General features: G+C 38.8%; 1 protein-coding gene across 2 annotated transcripts in view; it reads left to right on the top strand.

Moving 5' to 3' along the window:
• st8sia6 (ST8 alpha-N-acetyl-neuraminide alpha-2,8-sialyltransferase 6) overlaps positions 1–19,247 on the top strand; it is a 56,238-nt gene that overhangs the window by 23,097 nt on the left and 13,894 nt on the right. For both annotated transcript variants that reach the window (XM_062983968.1, XM_008112470.2), the window contains 2 exons: positions 9,839–9,925; positions 18,740–18,884. In XM_062983968.1, coding sequence (XP_062840038.1) covers positions 9,839–9,925; positions 18,740–18,884 — 232 coding nt within the window. The remainder of the gene's footprint in view (positions 1–9,838; positions 9,926–18,739; positions 18,885–19,247) is intronic.

Genomic DNA, 19,247 nt, shown 5'->3' with positions numbered 1-19,247 from the left:
TCATTCCTTTTCTTTAACGCTTGTGGCACAATGTGAGGATGAAGCAGCCGAATATGTCCTTTTCACATATATTACTGTGATTGAAGACCAGTTGTATAGATGGAAAAGCTGCCACTGATAATTACTTCAAAACCTTGGTATAAATGGGACACACTGGCTGAGGGACTGAAAGTCTTTAAGGAAATAGAAGAGTCATAGTACATCATGCCTAAATCCCCAGTTGTCCTGTTTGCTGTGGAAGATTTATGGCTCAAGGTTTGGAATTGTTCTGACACACATCAAAACTAAAAATAACTTCCAAGAATTGGTATTTATGTCAGATAACTTAGGTGTAGCCACACAAAAGGGACCAGGTGACCCATAGGTTTGTACTACTTGCCTGTACCTGAATTAGCACTTCGTACCTTTGTGTTGGATACAATGCATGCTGTGTTTAGCCATTTCTACTGCAGTAGGTTTCATCTCTTTATGATTTTCTGTGCTGGAATCTTCCTGCTGTACAACAGCAGTGGTTGCAGTTAAGGAGGGAAAAAACAAACTAAGGGTGCATCTACACTGTAGAATTTATGTAGTTTGACCCCACTGTTAACTGTCATGACTCAATGCTATGGAATCACGGCGATTGTAGTTTTGCAAGGTTTCTAGCCTTCTCAGCCAAACTTCAATTCCCATAATGCACAGCATTGATGCATGACAGTTAAAGTGGCGTCAAATAGCATTACTTATACAATACAGATGCAGCCTAAACCTGCTGCCTGTGAGCAATGAGCTATTTCTCAGTGCCTTCCTTTTGGCTACCATTGTCGTCACCTCCTATGCCAATATAGTTACATAGGTAGTAGTCAAACAAGTCACTTGTTACATTTTCACTGATGTTTTAAATGTGTACGCTGCTTAGGTGTTTTGAAACATTAAGCAACTTGTAAATAGGTAATTTAAAAATTAACAAGCACAAATACCTCCTTATTTGTTGACCGGTATTATAAAATAATAATAATAACAACAACAACAGCGATACTTTATATTCCGCCCTTCTCTCCATGGGGACTCAGAGTGGATTGCAGTATAAACAGATACAGGCAAACATTCAATGCCTTGTTACAGTACAATGAGACACACAAACAAAGGCAAAGGTTCCTCCTTTCATTTTCGGCTTTGGAGGCAGTGCTCATCTCTGGCTCTGGGGGAGGGACTCTTCTGCATTGTCACCTCCTGATCACGTAACCAACCAGCATGACTGGTTGGAGCATATTATGCCTTTTCCCCAAAGCAATACCTATTTATCTACTCATATTTGTATATTGTCGAACTGCTGGGCTGGCAGGAGCTGGGGCTAACAGTGGGAACTCACCCTGTCCCGTGGATTCAAACTGCCAACCTTCAGGTCAGCAGTTCAGCAGCACAAGGGTTTAACCCATTGTGCCACCTCGAAATAGTGGGTTCACTCCTTCATCCTACCACAACCCAGGACCTTTCCACATGTATTCTAGAGAGCATACTCTGCTGGATAAAGATCATGAGAAATATAGTCCAGTATATGGGAGGCGCTAGATTGTGGAAGGTTACTCTGTTGTGTGTTTAAAAATGTAGAAACTGCCGTATACAAGATCAGACTATTTGTTCATTTAGTCTAATATATTTAGACCTCTCAAGGATTTGAGGCAGAAAAGGACTTTCTTTCTTCTTTGCCTCTGAAGTAGTCAAAGTTCATTTTACAATTCCAACATTGCCTAATTTCCACCTCATTCTGCTGCATGTATAGTCCACTCCCCCATAATGCTGCATTCCTTGTACCACCACCATAAGGAATGAATAAAGGACATCAAATGAAAGATGCATATGGGGAAAGAAGTTTTTTAACTGCCTCAGTAAATCCTCTGAAACTCAGAGTGTAGCATTTCTCCTCTGTGTAACTAAGGCAGACCAAACAGACATTGTTTTCTTTCTGGGTGACATGTCCTCTTGTCCTTGGGTTGTGATGAACAAACTCAGTGGAGAAGAGAAGACTCCCAGGGCTTCCCAGAATAGTTTTATATTCCCTGTGAACTAGAAGGACTCTAGAAGAAGAGAGCTTTGCATAAATATATATGCTTCTTTGATCACAAGGGATTGGGGGAGAACAGAGGATTCTATATCACACTTGGAACATAAAAATGCAAAAATTATCTTCAAAGATCATTTTCAATTTGTTTCCCTACCCACGCCTTATCCAATTTGATGCTGAACTATAGCTCCTTAGATCCCTTGTAATAATGGACTGTATTGAGTGGGGATGATGGGAGTTATACAGCAACACAATCTGGAAGATTATTTTAGCAGATCAATACGTTCCGATTCATCTAATGCTGCTCTTCTTATGTTCTTGTAGCTGCTTACAGATTTTACTATATGGGTTGGATCCTCGGTTTTGAAAAATTCTGTATCTACTAAGTGAAGAGCACAAATTTATACACTCCTGATTAACAATGCATCCCATCATTTATCAGCACATATTTCCCTCTCCTCTTGCTGTTACACATACATTATGATTTCTAGACTGTGCAAATACATAGGTCCTTCATCTGACCGGAGCGGAGGAGGAATGCTTTGATGCTCTTTGAAGCTGAACGGTGTCTCTGTGGCTTTCCAATATGTTCCCAGTCCAATGACATCTCTACCAGACTCTGACAGTTGTTCTCCTTTTCTGATCTCCAGCGAGCGAATGTCCTTAGGCAGTGTTTCGCTTTTAGAACCTCGCAGGAGTTTCCCCTAGATGGCAGAATTGCCCCAAGTCACTTTTGTCTCTTCTCCCTCCCTCCCTCTCTGTTGTATCTGCTTTAAAGCCTTTCCTCTTAATTTATAGAGATTTCCTCCCTTAGGCGCCTGTCTTCCAAGTAAAACTATTTTGTAGTGTATGATAATATTCAACACCAAAGGAAGAAACTGTTCAGCAATTTCCCCCACAGCCTCTTAATGTATTTCTTCTGCTTGGTTGAACTATAGTCTGACACGAATATTACCATACTTTTAATGTAAGTGGTAGCTTAGTAAAATCAGCTATGTTGAGATGATGAGCTTTTAAAGAAAGTTTTCTGCTTTGAAAGTGCCTCTAAGCCTATCTTCTGCTGAGGTTCATGACACTGAAATAGTTATGTTAAGAACAAATGACTTACCTTATAGACCCATGTATAAGTTGACCTCATGTAAAAGTCAAGTGCAGGTTTTGGGGCCAAAATTATGGATTTTGATATAACCGTGGATAAGTCGATGGTCAAAAATGACAGAAGTGGCAGGATGGCTTATTTTTGGGATGGATTAAGCTCTTGCCTTTCACCACTCTACTCAAAAAAGGTGATGATTCATTCTCTCTCTCTCTCTCTCTCTCTCTCTATATATATATATATATATATATATACACTAGAGTCTCACTTATCCAAACTAAACGGGCCGGCAGAAGCTTGGATAAGCGAATATCTTGGATAATAAGGAGGGATTAAGGAAAAGCCTATTAAACATCAAATTAGGTTATGATTTTATAAATTAAGCACCAAATCATCATGTTTTACAACAAATTTGACAGAAAAAGTAGTTCAATACACAGTAATGTTATGTTGTAATTACTGTATTTATGAATTTAGTACCAAAATATCACGATATATTGAAAACATTGACTACAAAAATGGCTTGGATAATCCAGAGGCTTGGATAAGCGAGGCTTGGATTAGTGAGACTCTACTGTATATGGGTTAAGGAACAGGGGGCCGGGCTGTGGTGCAGGCTGCTGAGCAGCCTGCTGCAATAAATCACTCTGACCATGAGGTCATGAGTTCGAAGCTAGCCCGTGGCTGGGTGAGCACCCCTCAATTAAAAAATAAAAAATAGCCCCTGCTTGTTGCTGACCTAGCAACCCAAAAGATAGTTGCATCTATCAAGTAGGAAATAAGGTAAGTGTGTGTGTGGGGGGGGGGGGGGGGGGAATTTAACTAATTTATGATGTTGGAATGAGGAAGTGCCATCACAGTGGATGATGAAGCAGCTGCTCCCCCTGTGGCCAGAATCGAACATCCCCTCAGGAGAAGGTTAAATTGCCTCTGTGTCTGTCTCTGTCTCGGTTCTATGTGTATATGGGCATTGAATGTTTGCCCTATATGTATATAATGTGATCTGCCCTGAGTCCCCTTCAGGGTGAGAAGGGCAGAATATAAATACTGTAAATAAATAAATACTCACACTGACTCATGGATAGGTCAATTCAGATTTTTTGGGATCCTTTTTGACTAACATTTCTAGACTTATACTTGAGGTTATATGCGTGTTCTATATTACTTCTGGACCATTCCAACTATGCCAAGCAATCCATCTTTTGTGACATGCCTTCTAGTTACCTTCATCTGAGGCCGAAAAACTATGACCTGTCCAAGGTCACCAACAGATTTCCATGGTTTTTGAGTTCTACACTCAAACAACTACACAACATTGGTATTACACTACATGGGTTATTGAAGATATGCTGTATTAGTGACTACAGAGCAGAACCTGGAAACATTACTTTTTAATGGCAGTAGCTCTCAGAATCCTATGGAATGGCTATGCTTGCTAGAGAATTTGTTGACCATGAAAGGAATATTTCATGGCCACTGACTAGAAAAATTCAGAAATTGTCATCTTTAAAAAGAACAGTTTACCCAGTTTTGGTCCAATGTCCAATGAAATCAATTAGATTTAAGGTAGCTAAATTCAGTTGGTTTCAACTTGTCTGCTGTAAATATGTGTAAGTCTGGATCCAAGCCCAAGAGCTTACACATCTTAGCGATGAGATACAATGAATAGTGATCAGCTATCCACATCTTCCCTTCTAGGTCTTGTATATTTGAAAGGAAATTACCTTTAATGGTGTCAGACAACGCCTCATAGATTTCCTCCTCCAAATTCTGTCTGTGCTTGTGCTTCACCATCTCTTACAACCAGCAAAGACACAAACGAATAAATAAATAGTTTAATCCCAGTTTGTAAATAGCATGGGCTTAGTATGTTCCATTTTTTCTTAAAAGCACAATGGTCCTACTATTAAAATATGGGCAAGAAAATGCTTCTGTTTGGTGTATTGGTAAGCTGTTTGAGGTACCAAACCCAAAGGGTTTTCATCAATGATTATTCTTCATCCTGGTGCGGTAGATCAGTGTTCTCGTCCTGACCCAGTATTGTTATCTCTTGGATAACAATGGAATCAAGTTTTAAAATGACTTTAAAAGACTGAAGAGTGGGTCAAAACTAACAAAATCAATTTCAACAGGATGAATGGTAAGATAAAACATTTAAACATGGAAAACGAAATGCATAAATATAGGATGGTTGACACCTAGCTTGACAGCAGTATGTGTGAAAAAGATGAGGGGTCTTAGTAGTCAACAAACTGAACATATGTCAACAGTATGATGCAGTGTCCCAAAAAAGCATGTACCAACAGAAATATAGTGTTTGGACTGAGAACAGCCTAGATAGTGTTTAGCATGGAGAAGAGGAGCTAGAGAGGTGACGTAATAGACATCTTTAAATATGTGAAGGAATGCCATGTGGAAGATGGAGCAAGCTTGTTTTCTGATGCTCCAGAGATTGGGATGCAGACCGGTGGATTAAAATCACAAGAAAAGAGATTCCACCCAAATATTATTAAGAACTTCCTGTTTGACAGTGAATTAGATTGCATTGGAGAATGGTAGTACTTTCTTCATTTGAAGATTTTAATTAGAGGTTAGATGGTCATCTTCTTGGAGTGTCTATTCCTTCATGGGAGGGGGTTACACTGATGGCCCTTATAGTCTCTTCCAACAGTACACTAATTTTTTGGCTCAGAGTAAGTCCCATTGAATTCGGCTTGCACTTATTCTGCAGTGACAAGTATATGATTGCTCTGTAAGAGTCTTTTTAAGGTTGTGCATAGCACAAACACTTTTTTTAAATCTGAATCAAGTCTGAAAGATGATGTCAAACTGCAAAAAAAGTTCATTTGTGGACATTGGCAGTTTTTACAGTGTTTTGTTATCTACAAATGTGACTTTCTGCTTTAAAACCTCATGGCAGATGAAAGTCCATTTTACAAAAATATCAAACACCACCAGTCTTTAAAAAAACAAGACTGACATTTTTCAAAGAGTCCAAGAAATAAAGAAAGGAAGGAAAATACAAGGCAGTGAACTGATAAACGTTGCTTTCACAAAAGGTTGTTTCTCAAAAATCTTCAAAGTTTTATTTATTTATTTATTTATTTACAGTATTTATATTCCGCCCTTCTCACCCCAAAGGGGACTCAGGATGAAACATTCAATGCCATTAGACATACAGACAGAGAGAGACGAAGACACAGAGGCTATTTAACTTTCTCCAGCTTCCAGGCTTCTTGAGGTTATGCTCGATTCCGGCCACAGGGGGAGCTGCTGCTTCATCATCAACCGGATTGAGGATTGCTTCCTCATTCCTTTCTGCATGCTGCTGGACGATTTTTATGGTGTTGTAAATTAATTAAATTTACATCCCTGCATAAGCGGTACCTAAATTTTCCTACTTGATAGATGCAACTATGTTTCGGATTGCTTAGGTCAACAACGAGCTGGGCTATTATTATTTTTTTATGGTCGGGTGCTCACTCCAGCGTGGGCTGGCTTCGAACTCATGACCTCTCCGTCAGTAGTGATTTATTGCAGCTGGCTACTAACCAGCTGCGCCACAGCCCGGCCCTTTAAAAGTGTGATTCAACAACATAGAGCTTTCCCTTGGCATGAATATGGGGAGAGTTGTTTCTGTCACAGCATGTCAGTAAGATTGGGCTTTAGTTTGAATTTTAAAGGAGCTATCTAAAGTGTTGAACCCTATCAACAGGAGGAACACAGGCTTTAAAATTTAGACTGAATCCTGGAATAAATTCACCACCCAGCTAATGTGTGAATAAGGGCAATTACTACCCCTAATAAGTCTAGAAAAATTAGGAGGCCATGCTGGTGGATCAAAGATTCAACTTTATCCAAAAAATGAATTTCTTTCCCACATCTTGATATATCAGTATCTGAAGAGAACAGTGGGCCATGAACTCAGGACATATATGCTCTAATGTAATAACTTTTTATCCAACCAGTATTTGTAGAAGATATTTAGGCTAACTTTGCACAATAGGCTTCCAAATTGACCTTCTGTAGACTCCTTCCATGTAAACCATCCAGTCCTCATTTCTTCCTATCAGAAAGTCCTTAACACTCTATGACTCTATTATTATGTAAGATCTGTGGTGTGGAGAAACAAGTACTCCATCCTGCAGGACATGGAAAGGAAGCTTTCATTGCTTCCTAACTTGTCCCTGTCTATTCTGCTGTCATTCAGAGCCTTTGCCCCATATACCAGTCTACTCCCAACCATGAGCTTTCCAGATGAGTACAGCTACCACTGTCCCCAGGAAGCAAGGCACATCTTTATTTTATTCAGGGAGGCTTAGGGCAGTTGACTGTTTGCTAAGGGAGATGGTTTTAAAATCTTGGTAGTTGTCCTTTTAATTGATTTTAACATAGATATGTTTTCATGTAATAAAATGGAGGGGGAATTATCCGTGTCTTTTAAATTTTATTCTTGTGAGCTGCCCTGAGTCCCAGTTTTTTTTTAGAGAAAAGCAGGGTATCAATAATTAATCATTCAGTTAGTCAGTCATCCAGATAAATAGTCCAGCACTGTTTGGAAAGCAGCAGGTTGAGGAAGGTTGGCATATATTGAAGAGTATAATGTACAGATAGGAAGAGGACAAAGATGTGGTGATAGAACTGGGGTGAACCTAAGGATCAAGGGATGAGCGTGCTCCACTGTGGAGAATTTAGCTTCGACTAGAAATACACCAGATATTTGCTTTACTGAATCTATCAGGGACAGATGTGGGGTTTTTCTGGTCCTCTGGATATTTTGGACTGGAGCACCCAGTATATTGGCCAGTGGCTGGAACTCCTGAAATATGAAGTCCAAAACATCTGGAGGGCTTTTGTTTTCCCGCCACTGATTTCATACTTCCTGGAACTTTTTTAATGTGGGTCTGTCCTCAACATTGGTTGACAATGTTGTTTTTCATTTTACCTGTGTGCAGGTTCTTGCAGGGAAAGAGAAAATGTCTTCACCTATGGCTTTACCAGTTGTCATTCAGACATGCTGATATACAAATATAAGTACAAGAGCAATGTCAGCTTAAGTCCCCTCCTTGTTGACCAGTGTAGCTTACTCCTATGTTAGCGTGCATATGATAGGTTGGATGCAGCCTTTATTACTTGAGAGAGCTCAGTGACAATCACTGCCTTAATATTTCTTAGTGCTTAAAAATTAAGTACACATCTGATTGATAATTTCTGAGAAGACTCAACTGCACAGTAGTTTGATTTTACCTTACTATTTGTTTGTGTGTGGGTCATTTCCCAACCTAGTCTTGTGCAGAGCTTGAGTCTTCTACAGCCTTCCTTGTTCCACGTCCCATGCCAGATTTAGTCCAACAGTAACATACTTTGTGAATTCACAAGAAGGAAGAGAGAATGATAATCAACACTCCCCTTTTAAAGTATGTATTGGGTTCTCAGATGTTGTTTGACTTCCACTTCAGAAAGCTGTGGCCATCAGGGCTAATAGACAGGAATTTGAGGAGCTGTCCTCTAATAACATATGAAGACTAAAGGTAGGGAACAATTGGAATACAGCATCTGCTAATCAGAGTTGTCACTTTGCACTGTCTCTGTGTGCCTGTCAAGCGTATCAAAGGAGATTTCTACTTCTTCTTAAAATAATCTGATAAAAGGTTTGGCTTTCTTTAAAAAGCACATGAGGGGGAGGCATTGGCTCCATTTTTCTGTCAATCAGGAGCTTTATCTCAAGAATCAACAGAAAAGGCGGAGATATTTCTTAAGTGACTGAGTGCTGAAAGACATCTGGGAGAGCTTTCTTTTCTGGTGTTGCCCAGAGTTTGCCTTTGGTTAAAAGTGGCCATGTCCACATCACCAACAGAAGAGGACACATGGTGCTTACAGATTCTAATTTATATTTATGCATGCAAATATAGAAATAATTGCTGTAATTTAGATATAATAGTTCTAGCCACAGAAAGGAAGACTCCAAGTTGGCATCTCGTATGCTTGCTCAGCCTGCTGTCAAATGCTAAGAGGATGCTTTCAAATAGATTAGTGACTTCCTGATATTGTTGGATTGTAGCTTCCAGATCCTCTGACAATTAGGCATGTTGGCTAAGGCTTCTTGATGTTGAGGTTTAGCATTGTCGAGAGACCCAACTTGGAAGGCACTGAAATGGTGAGCTGAGCTATTCTATAGCAGCTGTCAATGATATAAGGCTGTCAATGAAATTGGACATGGCAACCTTGCTTTAGTTATGAACAGGGAAGTATCATTTAACAATTAAAGCTAAAAGTGAACTAAAATTTCACTGATTCTGAAATTACTACAGTAAGTACAGATTACGTGGAAAGAATGATGCATATTCCATATAATTAGCTTGTAGTACAGGCATTAGCGATCATATCTGTAAATCAATCTCATGTCTACCTTCCAGTAACCAACTATAATACAAAGCATGCAAAAATGCAACATTCATAAATGAAGACAGTCATGCGTCATGGCAGACACCTTCCGCCATTTGAATGAGTTCCTCATTAACATGTTATATGCATTGTTTAGGTTGTCCTTAAATGCTTCCGAATATCTAGCCAGTCAAGTAAATCCTCCTGGTTTATTCCCCATTCCCTTTTTGTGGGCGAAATATTACCTATGTCACACACATTCTCTGAAGAAAAAAAGTTAAGTAGACTGCTTCTAATGTTTTAATCTTTTTCAGGTATTCTGAAGACTATTATTTGCAGATAGTTGGGAAATTACAGAACTGCACGTGGAAGAAGAGACCACAAGAATATGCCAAATTCAGGTGAGGCTGCAGTCTCATACCCACTTACTGAGCAATATGTCTTACCAAATTGAATGGTATTTATTCTTGGAAAAAGGTATATCATATTGAATCATAGAATCCTAGAGTTGGAAGACACCAGAAGTCCAACCCTCTGCCTGTGGAAACACACACTCAAAGCATTCCCAACAGATGGCCATCCAGCCTCTGCTTAAAAACCTCCAGAGAAGGATTGGTCTAAGTTTCTTTAGGTCAGAATACTATATCACAGTTATGAATACATAACCTGCTGTTGCACATTCATGACAGTAACATATTCATGGTTTCCTACATAGGAACTAAGATCCCCATGTAGGAACTGTTAAAGTCAACCAGGTGACTTTTTGGCTTACAGTACAATTCATTGTGTAGCATCATAACTTCAGTCCTTATGTATACATAAAAGCCATACAAGATTCTGGCTTTTATTCAGAGAGCTATCTATGAGAATGTGCGTTACTTGAAATAAGATTTTTTTTAACCAAAAAGCCTTTCACATAGAAAGCTTCCTGTTGCTAGTATTTTACTATGTCAGGAATACAATCTTTTGTTGGGGCAATTTTCAGAAGTGTGAAAGATAAGCAATCATGAGTAACGCTACTTTACACACCTTCAATCTTTACTTGTGGAATGAATAGCAAAACTAGTTTAGGCTCAACAGTTTCAGCAGTAAAAGTGCTGCAACAATTGATAGGTGAAATGCATATGAAATAATTCCTAATAAAGAGTGTTTGTAAGCCACTGACATTGTTCTTACTAGGGTATAAGATGTCAACCGGGCTGGGCTGTGGCGCAGGCTGGTAAACAGCTGCTGCAATAAATCACTCTGACCATGAGGTCATGAGTTCGAGGCCAGCCCGTGGCGGGGTGAGCACCCGTCAATTAAAAATAAAATATAGCCCCTGTTCGTTGCTGACCTAGCAACCTGAAAGATAGTTGCATCTGTCAAGTAGGAAATAAGGTACCACTTATAAAAGTGGGGAGGCAAGTTTAACTAATTTACAACGTTGGAATGAGGAAGTGAGGAAGTGCCATCAGAGTGGAGGATGAAGCAGCTCAGAATAGCTCAGCTCACCCTGTGGCCAGAATCGAACATCCCCTCAGGAGGTTAAATTGCCTCTGCGTCTGTCTGTCTGTTGTCTCTGTCTCGGTTTGATGAGTTTATGGGCATTGAATGTTTGCCCTATATGTACATAATGTGATCTGCCCTGAGTCCCCTTCGGGGTGAGAAGGGTGGAATATAAATACTGTAAATAAATAAATAAACAAACTGACTTAGGATGGCTGAAAAGGGAGATTCAAGAGCATCAATCCTAACTAATTTCTTGTGGTTATGTATTACCTCCAGTATTAGAAAAATTGTGAATGGGGTCTGTTTGCAGGAAAATACTATTGCTCTTCTTTTATCTCATATGAACATTAGCTGGATGTATATGTTTAGAAACATTGATCTTTTTATATCCAAAATTTATATTTTGTTCCATGACTGAGCTAATGAAATGAGAAGGGAAGAACACCCATATTTTTATTTCTTCATACAGCGAATTGCCAGGAATTCTGAGTGAGAACTATTTCTTTAACAAGTTCCTGTTTTCATGTTAAGTGTTTCTCCTCAGTCTCCCTTTTTCTTTTTCTTTTTTTTGCACTTTTCTGAAACAGGATATTAAAATTTTACAGAGCTCTTGCTTTGACAACACATCAGAGCCTAGCTAGAGTTCTGATCTTTTAATACATCCGAGAAAACAGACTTTCCTTGTTAGCATGTACTACGTTTCCTGAATGTTTTAGTTTCAGTGTGAGGACATGTTGTCTCGTGTTCCCGTGAAGAATGTCAGCTCCATTATAGAAACAATTGAAGCAACCTTTTTTGGAGCATCTACATTCCAGGGGACTCAGCTGAAAACTTGGAAACATTGCTTTTGGGGCTATAGCTGTCCAAATGTCCAGCAAGGGCATTGGCCGTACTGTATTCTGACTCTCAGTCCATTCAGTACTACCTGAAACAGCCCAAGACTGAGAAATGAAAAAAAAAACAATAAACAAGCGACAAACATTGCAAGTGGAAACAAACAGACTGTTTTTCTGCCAGCTCTTGATAATTCACTGATGCCAACATATCACTGCTCAGCACATGAGAAAACATGGTAAATTTGGATTTTCTTGTTTTTTTCCTTTCCTCACTATTTTTCATTTATCTGTCTTTAAGCTTAAGGGCAGAAGCTGTTTGTTATTCCTGTTGTTGCTGCTATTGATATGGAAGCGCTGTGTGAGTCTTTCTAGCTGTCACATCAGATCATTGGTCGGTCGACAGATACCACCACCTCAGGCCCTCTGATCAGTTTTGTCCTTGTTACAGGTGCTCTGAGTGCCAATAAAACCAACAAAAAGCAGACTCCTCTATGTTTTCTAGAAGTATGCTTTTGTATTTACAGCAACCCAAAATACTAATGTAATACTAGGCTGCATCAATAAAAGCATAATGCATAATATCAAGAGAAGTAGTTGTGCCACTCCGTTCTGCTTTGGTCAGACTTCACCTTGAATAATGTGTTTAGTTCTGGATACCCCAGTTGAAGAAGGTTATTGACAAACTGAAACGTGTGCAGAGAAAGTCAACCATAATGAGCAAAGGTCTGGAAACCAAGCTTTTAAGCGGAATGACTTAGACTGAAGTAGAGTATGTTTATCCAAGAGATGAGAAGAGTAAGAGATGACATGATAGACATCCTTAAATGCCTGAATGGATGACATGTAGAAGATGGAGTGAACTTGTTTTCTGCTGCTCTAGAAACCAGAACACGAAGCAATGGATTAAATTTAAGACAACAATTCCTCCTAAACATTAGGAAAAACCTCTTTACTGAAAGAACTGTTCGATAGTAGAATAGACAGCTTCTTAGGGTTATAGTCTCTCCTTCTTTGGAAGTCTATAAATAGAGGTTTGATGGACATCTTCCAGGAATTGTGTATGTGTGTATTCCTGCATGGCAGTGGGATGAACTAGATGGCCATTTTGACACCTTCCAATTCTAAGATTCTGTTTGACAACAGACATTATCTAAATGTCTTGCAGACAACAAATCCTATCTGATCTTGGAAACTAAGCAAGGCCAAGCCTAGTTAGGACATGGAAGGAAGGCTGCTGGGTAATATCAGATCCTGTAAACCACACTCAGAGGAAGGCAATGGCCAACTGCCTCTGAATATTCCCAGCATAAGCAATAAATTGACAGGCAACTTGAAGGCTCTTTGATGCATGCAAATATGCACAACAGTGTATGGTCTACATTCCCAAGTATCAATGCAATCTCAATTCAAACATGTTTGGGATGAAGTCATAGGCAGCAGCCTTTACCGGCCAAATTGTCCTTCTGTTGGGATAATCCTCTTCTTCTGACATGGCAGAAGAAGCATTTGCCTCAACCAGTCTGTTGATCAAATTAGAGAAGAGCTAAAGCGGGATTAGAAAAAAAAGGAAGGATCGAAATTATGCTAAACCAAACTTCCTCCAGCCCAAGGACACAACCATTATGCCAACACAAAGCTGGATAATTTACAAAGGTAATTTACAGCATTCTTAAACTAGGAGAGTTTCAGATTCAACACCATTTTTGTAGGCCTAATGTTGGCTCAGATGGGCCCCAGTCATCTTGATGGGTTAGGATTAAACTCTATATCAGAAAAGCCAACCATAAATACAAATAGGCTGAACGGAGTCATGAGGGAATGGATTTATGCTTTTTTCAAAGTCCAATCAGAATAGTAAAGGAAATAACATCTGTAACCAGCTCATCTACATTGACCTAAACATGACACTTCCACTTGAAAGCCAAAATCAAAGCTGTTTACTGTGCCCTCAAAATATTAATAGGCAGCAAAGGGTTTATCCTGCTATCATCACTATTAGTGATTTGCTTTTTTGAAGTCCTTTTCATCATGCATGCATCCTGTCTGTTATTTGACACTGTATCTAACATTCAAGAAGACCAATATTTAATTAATGAGCAGCTAGAAGTGGTAAGCACGCAGAGTGCTTGACATCCATCACCGGCAAATGTTCCCTGACACATCATTTAAAACGAAAGTTTGAAATGGGGAAGATGTCAATCACAGAAGCGCAGTCACAAATCAATTCTCTTTGGCTGCTCAGTGAACCACACAACATACTAATTAACCTACATTTCTGTGTATGTTGCTCTCATAAATAAGGTCCTTTTATGACTCTAGGCTTGAAGCAATTGTTGAAATAAAAGAGGGTTCTTTAGGGTAGAATGATGGACGCATCATGGGCTTGTAAATGGGATAAAAGCAAATGGGGAAGAAGCAATTTTAATTCAGAAGCAAATAGATTTGAATGGAGAAGCAGTCGGGCTCACCTGAACTTGTCCAGTACTTTTCATCTTGCATAGTTCCCAAAACATGTTTATCTTCGAGCATGAATTGGAGTGAGTGAAGAGCTGTGATCTGGAGCACAGAAGCAGTAGGAAAGGAAAAAATAAAGCACCGTTTTCCTCTGCCTCCTTAATGGAGAGATGGACCATATGCATCCTTACACCAGAGGATTGGTCTAAATAGCATATGTCCAAAACATCCTACTATGTCTGAACTGCAGTATATTGTTGGAAGGAAAGCAGAGATGGGTGCTCATAGTCTTCCCTTGGATAGCAATTATCGAGTAGTGACGGTGCCCTGTTGCTGATTATTACCGTGACGGAGGCTGAATGTTATTCCTAAAGCAATGTTGCTTCATTATTTGGAAATTACTGGCATGCTATTTCTGTCAATTTTTTCAGCAGGTTCATGTTGGACTGTAGTGTATAACAATGCATTAACTTGGCCATGTTATTTATGTTGAATGGTTCTCCATGATCTTTCCCCTGTTGCATTGTTATATTCTTCCTTTCAAAATCTGCATTTAAAGCTTTATGTCTAAATAAAATTGTATTGTTGATGTTGTGTGTCTTCAAGTTACTTCTGACTTACGGCAAACCCAATACAAACCTATCACTAGGGTTTTTGGCAGGATTTTTTCAGAGGGGATTAGCCTTTGCTTTCCTCTGAGGTTGAGAGTCTGTGACTTGTCCAAGGTCACCTAATGGGTTTCCATGGCTGTATGCAATTCAAACTCTGGTCTCTCAGAGTCCATCACTCTAACCACTATACCATACTGGCTCAAATTGCATACTGTAAAGTATTTTTTTAAAATAGAATGTTTTGGGCTAGCCAGGGAGGAAATCAAGCTTCTTTAACTTGCATGCCAAATACAGTAGAGTCTCACTTATACAACATAAACGGACCGGCAGAATGTTGGATAAGCGAATATGTTGGATAATAAGGAGGGATTAAGGAAAAGCCTATTAAACATCAAATTAGGTTATGATTTTACAAATTAAGCACCAAAACATCATGTTATACAACAAATTTGACAGAAAAAGTAGTTCAATACGCAGTAATGCTATGTAGTAATTACTGTATTTATGAATTTAGCACCAAAATATCACGATGTATTGAAAACATTGACTACAAAAATGTGTTGGATAATCCAGAACGTTGGATAAGCGAGTGTTGGATAAGTGAGACTCTACTGTATAAAAATCCTATCTCAGTTGCAGTAATGCATTACAACTTTGTGGCTTCAGTGTCCAAAGAAAAATTCAAGAATTTGGTTATGAGTCAACCAGCTATGAAAGCCCTAAATCTATAAAAGTGGAAATGGTATATATAAAGATATTTGCTCGTTAGATAGTGTTGTTTTACTGTGAACAGTGGAATTGCTATTATGTCACCCAGACAGTTTACCATCGGATGAAAATCCTGCTGTTTAATAAGGATAGAGTTCTTAGCCTGAACCTATTTTAATGGTTTCACTGCCATTGGCATTATGACTTGTACACATTTGTTTTAAATAGGACTGTTTGATTTGAGATGATATTTCCTATTATATTATTGGGAAGCATTTTAATTAAAAAATAAAACCAATTCACACATTAAGCTCTATAACAAATGATAATTTATGATATTCAAAACCCTGAGTGGAATAGTCTCTTGCGAGTCATACAAAAAGAACCTAGGTGAAAAACTCTGCTTATTAGAAATTAGATGTAATTGTAGATACACAATAGTACGAGCAGTTCTTGTTATTGATCTATCAAGGAAGAAATATTAATACCTTTAAAATATCATTCTATTATTTCATGCGTGTCACTAATGCTGTAAATGGATATTATACTATCTGGCTGCCTTTAACTAGCTTAGTTGACCATAACATTAAACTGAAACAGTAAGTTGTAGTGATTTGAGCATTGGACTATGGGTCTGGACACTAGGGTTTGAATCCCTACTCGGCCATGAAACCCACTGGGGAACCTTGAGTAAGTTATACTTACTTAGCCTTCAAAGGAAGACAGTGGCAAAGCTTGTTAAGAAAAGTCTGTCCTAGGGCTGCCTTAGGTTGGAAATGAAGTAAAGGAACCCAACAACAATATATTCTGTTTTTATTAGTCATGTTTTTTGTTATGAGACATTTCTGCTTATATTAAAGCATTTCTTTTTTATGGTCTGAGTAATAAAGCAGAAGCACACACCATTTTTGCTAATGAATGCCATATCCACCAAAAGAGCATTTCCTTTGATGTTTGGATCTTTGACAAAAAGTATTTGCTTCTCTTAACTAGAATCAAATGCTCTAGAATTCATCTTTAAAATGGAAACAATGCCAAAGAGGCCTAAATGCAAGACTTCAGGCACGGAGTGCATTCAAATGATCAACTTCATGAGTTCAATTTCATGGCTTACTGAAGTAGTGCTTGCCTTGGATCGTATTCTTTGCTGCTGTTACGGCACAGTTGAAAAGCCAAATGAATGCAATATTCATTGCAAGCAAAATAGAGTTTTCTTCTAACTAGAAAACATTTCTATCCACTTCCAACTTTATTGGTTTATTTTGACTGGCTTCTTTGCATGATTGCTTAAAGTCCTACATACGCTTACTTGGGAATAAGCCCAGTTGAAATCCATTGTATTTAAGAACACTAACAGCCCCATCATGCCACAGAATTGCTCTGGAGGAGCTAGAAATTCCTAGAGATGTATTGTCTGAAGGGGGACATTCAGATAACATTCAGGAAAACATACTATAGAATCATCTGAAGCAGAGTCCTAGGGACCATTTTTGGTTGGTTAAGTAAAACTGCAGATATGGGTTCTGAAGTCACAGCGATCTTCTTGTATTTTCCTCCCATTGTACAGGCAGTCCCTGGGTTACAGACTCAGTCTCTGAGTTACAAAGTGAGTTACATTACAGACTTAGAATGACTCATAGTTAAGAATGGGGGTGAGACAACAGGAAGTGAGGGAAATCTATCCCTAGGAAAGAAAATTCACTCCTGAAAGAGTTATCAAAGGGGAAAGGTGTCTCAATTGAAGCTTTATCACCAATCCTTGTTTCCACAACAAGTTAAATTAATTACAATCCAGTGATCACAAGGACAGAAAATGAGGTGAAATCTTTTGAATAGGGGCACAAACAACAAAACAAACACCACAGGGGGGTTAACCCGTCCCTATGCTAGCCAAAGCTTATATATATTCAAATTTTATGTCGCCTTTCTCCAGGGAGACCCAAGGCGGCTCACAACATCTTAGAATAATATACATAATGGATAAAACCATTACCTAAAACCAATAGTAAAAGATCCAGGAATGCTCCACTGCGTCCAGATTATAAACAATAAAAGGATAAAAACAGAATCAAAATTCCTGTACGACCATAAAGTGCAGAGTTCAATTAATGGTTTTTTTCAAATAGGAAAGTCTTTATACCTTTTCTAAATGATATCAGGGTGGGCACTGATCTGACTTTTTCTGGCAGTGCATTCCATAACTTCAGAGCCACCCCTGAAAATGTGCCTTTTCTAGTGGCTTTAAGGTTACAGTTGAGATGAGGGTCTCCTTGCTGGATTGTAACAGTCTGCCCAGTCTGTATCATTGGACAAAATATCTCAAGTAATCTGGACTGAAGCCATGCAGAGTTTTATAGGTCAAAAACCAGCACCTTGAATTGGGCCCAGAAACAAATTGGAACCCAGTGGAGCTGTTTCAGCATGAGGGTGGTATGATCACTGGAATCAGCACTGGTGATTAACTTGGCTGCTGTTCTCTGGATCAATTGAGGTTTCTGGACTTCAAGAGCAGCCCCACGTAGAGCTCATTACAGTAGTCCAAATGGGATGTAGCTACTGTGTGTACCACTGTGGCAATATATTTATATGGCTGGTGTTACGCTTAAAAATGTACTTGTTTTGACTTACAAACAAATTCAACCTAAGAAAAAACTTACAGAATGAGAAGAGGAAATGAGAACAGTGGATGTTATTTGCCCCCCCCCCCCGCTTCCCGGTCATCCAGCCAACTTTTGACAATTTAAGAGCATTTGATTGGAAAACATATACACATGTCCTAAAATAGCAGACACACTGTCATTGAAGTGGCATGCCTGGCAAAATATCTGAATCACCTGGAACTGGATCACAATAACACACTTACAAATATTGACATTATTTGGAATAGGCCAAATAATCCTGCAACCTCTCACTGCTTCCCAAATTCTTGGGTAGTATCAGAGCTATTAATGGTAAAACAGTTCCATTCAATAACATATGTTAGATATGAACCAGTCAAAAATTGTCATCATCATCAATATAAAGAAGGAGCTGGCTATGTTTGTCATTTTTTTGTGAATTTCTCTCTCTCTTTAACAACATTCACTATAATGACCATCTGCATTTTGTTTTGCAGGTCAGAACTTACTTCCTGCTGTGATGCCATTCACAACTTTATCTCTTCTCAAAATAATACCCCACTGGGAAGCAATATGAGTTATGAAGTGGACAATAAGAAAACCATTCATATCACTGAGGAAATATTCAAAATGCTACCTGAGGTAAGGAGTGCACCATTTTTATGGCTACATATGTAGAATACGTTTGATCTTTCAAGTGTTCTGGTTGGTAGTTAAACAGAAGACAATTCATGACACCAAATTTCCTCTCTCATTCCTCCTTCCTTTTGACCGCTATACTCTTTTTCTATGGCTGGGTGGTGACCAAATATTTTGGTTTGTATTTTAAAATGAGTGAACTGACATGGTGTAATGGTTAAATGTTTGATTGGGGGGCCAGGATAAGTCATACTCAGATTTTGAGGAAGACAAGCATCTGAATAAATTCTGTCAAGAAAACACCACAAAGGTATCACCATAAGTCAAAAATGACTTAAAGACCACAAGAAATCTTACAGTGTTGTA

The sequence above is a fragment of the Anolis carolinensis genome, chromosome 6, assembly GCF_035594765.1.
Source record: "Anolis carolinensis isolate JA03-04 chromosome 6, rAnoCar3.1.pri, whole genome shotgun sequence".
NCBI lineage: Eukaryota > Metazoa > Chordata > Lepidosauria > Squamata > Dactyloidae > Anolis > Anolis carolinensis.
Note: the sequence above shows the minus strand (reverse complement) of the source record. Positions and strands in the feature narration are given on the sequence as shown.